The 448-nt window shown below is 44.6% G+C and overlaps 1 protein-coding gene across 1 annotated transcript in view; it reads left to right on the top strand.

The window, feature by feature from the left end:
* Positions 1 to 448, top strand: part of LOC119591479 (ubiquitin-conjugating enzyme E2 1-like) — a gene marked incomplete at its 5' end in the record, with an annotated part of 10,858 nt that continues 10,410 nt past the window's right edge. The window contains 1 exon segment of the mRNA XM_037940222.1: positions 1 to 295. Coding sequence (XP_037796150.1) covers positions 193 to 295 — 103 coding nt within the window.

Below are 448 nucleotides of genomic sequence, written 5' to 3'. Positions count from 1 at the left end.
TCATCATCATCTGGCATTGGAGGGTCACTAGTTCTGGTTGGTGGGGGAACCCGGGTAGCTGGCACTTCGGGGAACAACCTACTCGGCAAGACAGGTGCAGCAGGCCTCGGCAGCAGGAGTGTTGTGACTGGAGGTGGAAATGTTGGGGGAATAATTACAAGACTGACAGGCAGGACTGTTATTGCAGGCAACATGCCTGTGAGAGAGGCACTGCAGGAAAGGATCAATCAGCTCACTTGTCCACGGCCGCCGGATAACTTGGACCCAACACTAATCCATCGAATTCCTCCTGAAGGTAATGCTACAAACAAACTCTGATTTGTGTTAATTGCTGGACAGATGTGAAGCTAAAAATTGCATGGTTTGTAAAAAGAATTAGAATTAAAAAGCTTTTCAAATTTCTTCATTTTATACAAAGTATATCCAAAGTTAGACAGTCATAATATAT

The sequence above is a fragment of the Penaeus monodon genome, chromosome 28 (assembly GCF_015228065.2).
Source record: "Penaeus monodon isolate SGIC_2016 chromosome 28, NSTDA_Pmon_1, whole genome shotgun sequence".
In the NCBI taxonomy this organism is placed as follows: Eukaryota; Metazoa; Arthropoda; class Malacostraca; order Decapoda; family Penaeidae; genus Penaeus; species Penaeus monodon.
Note: the sequence above shows the minus strand (reverse complement) of the source record. Positions and strands in the feature narration are given on the sequence as shown.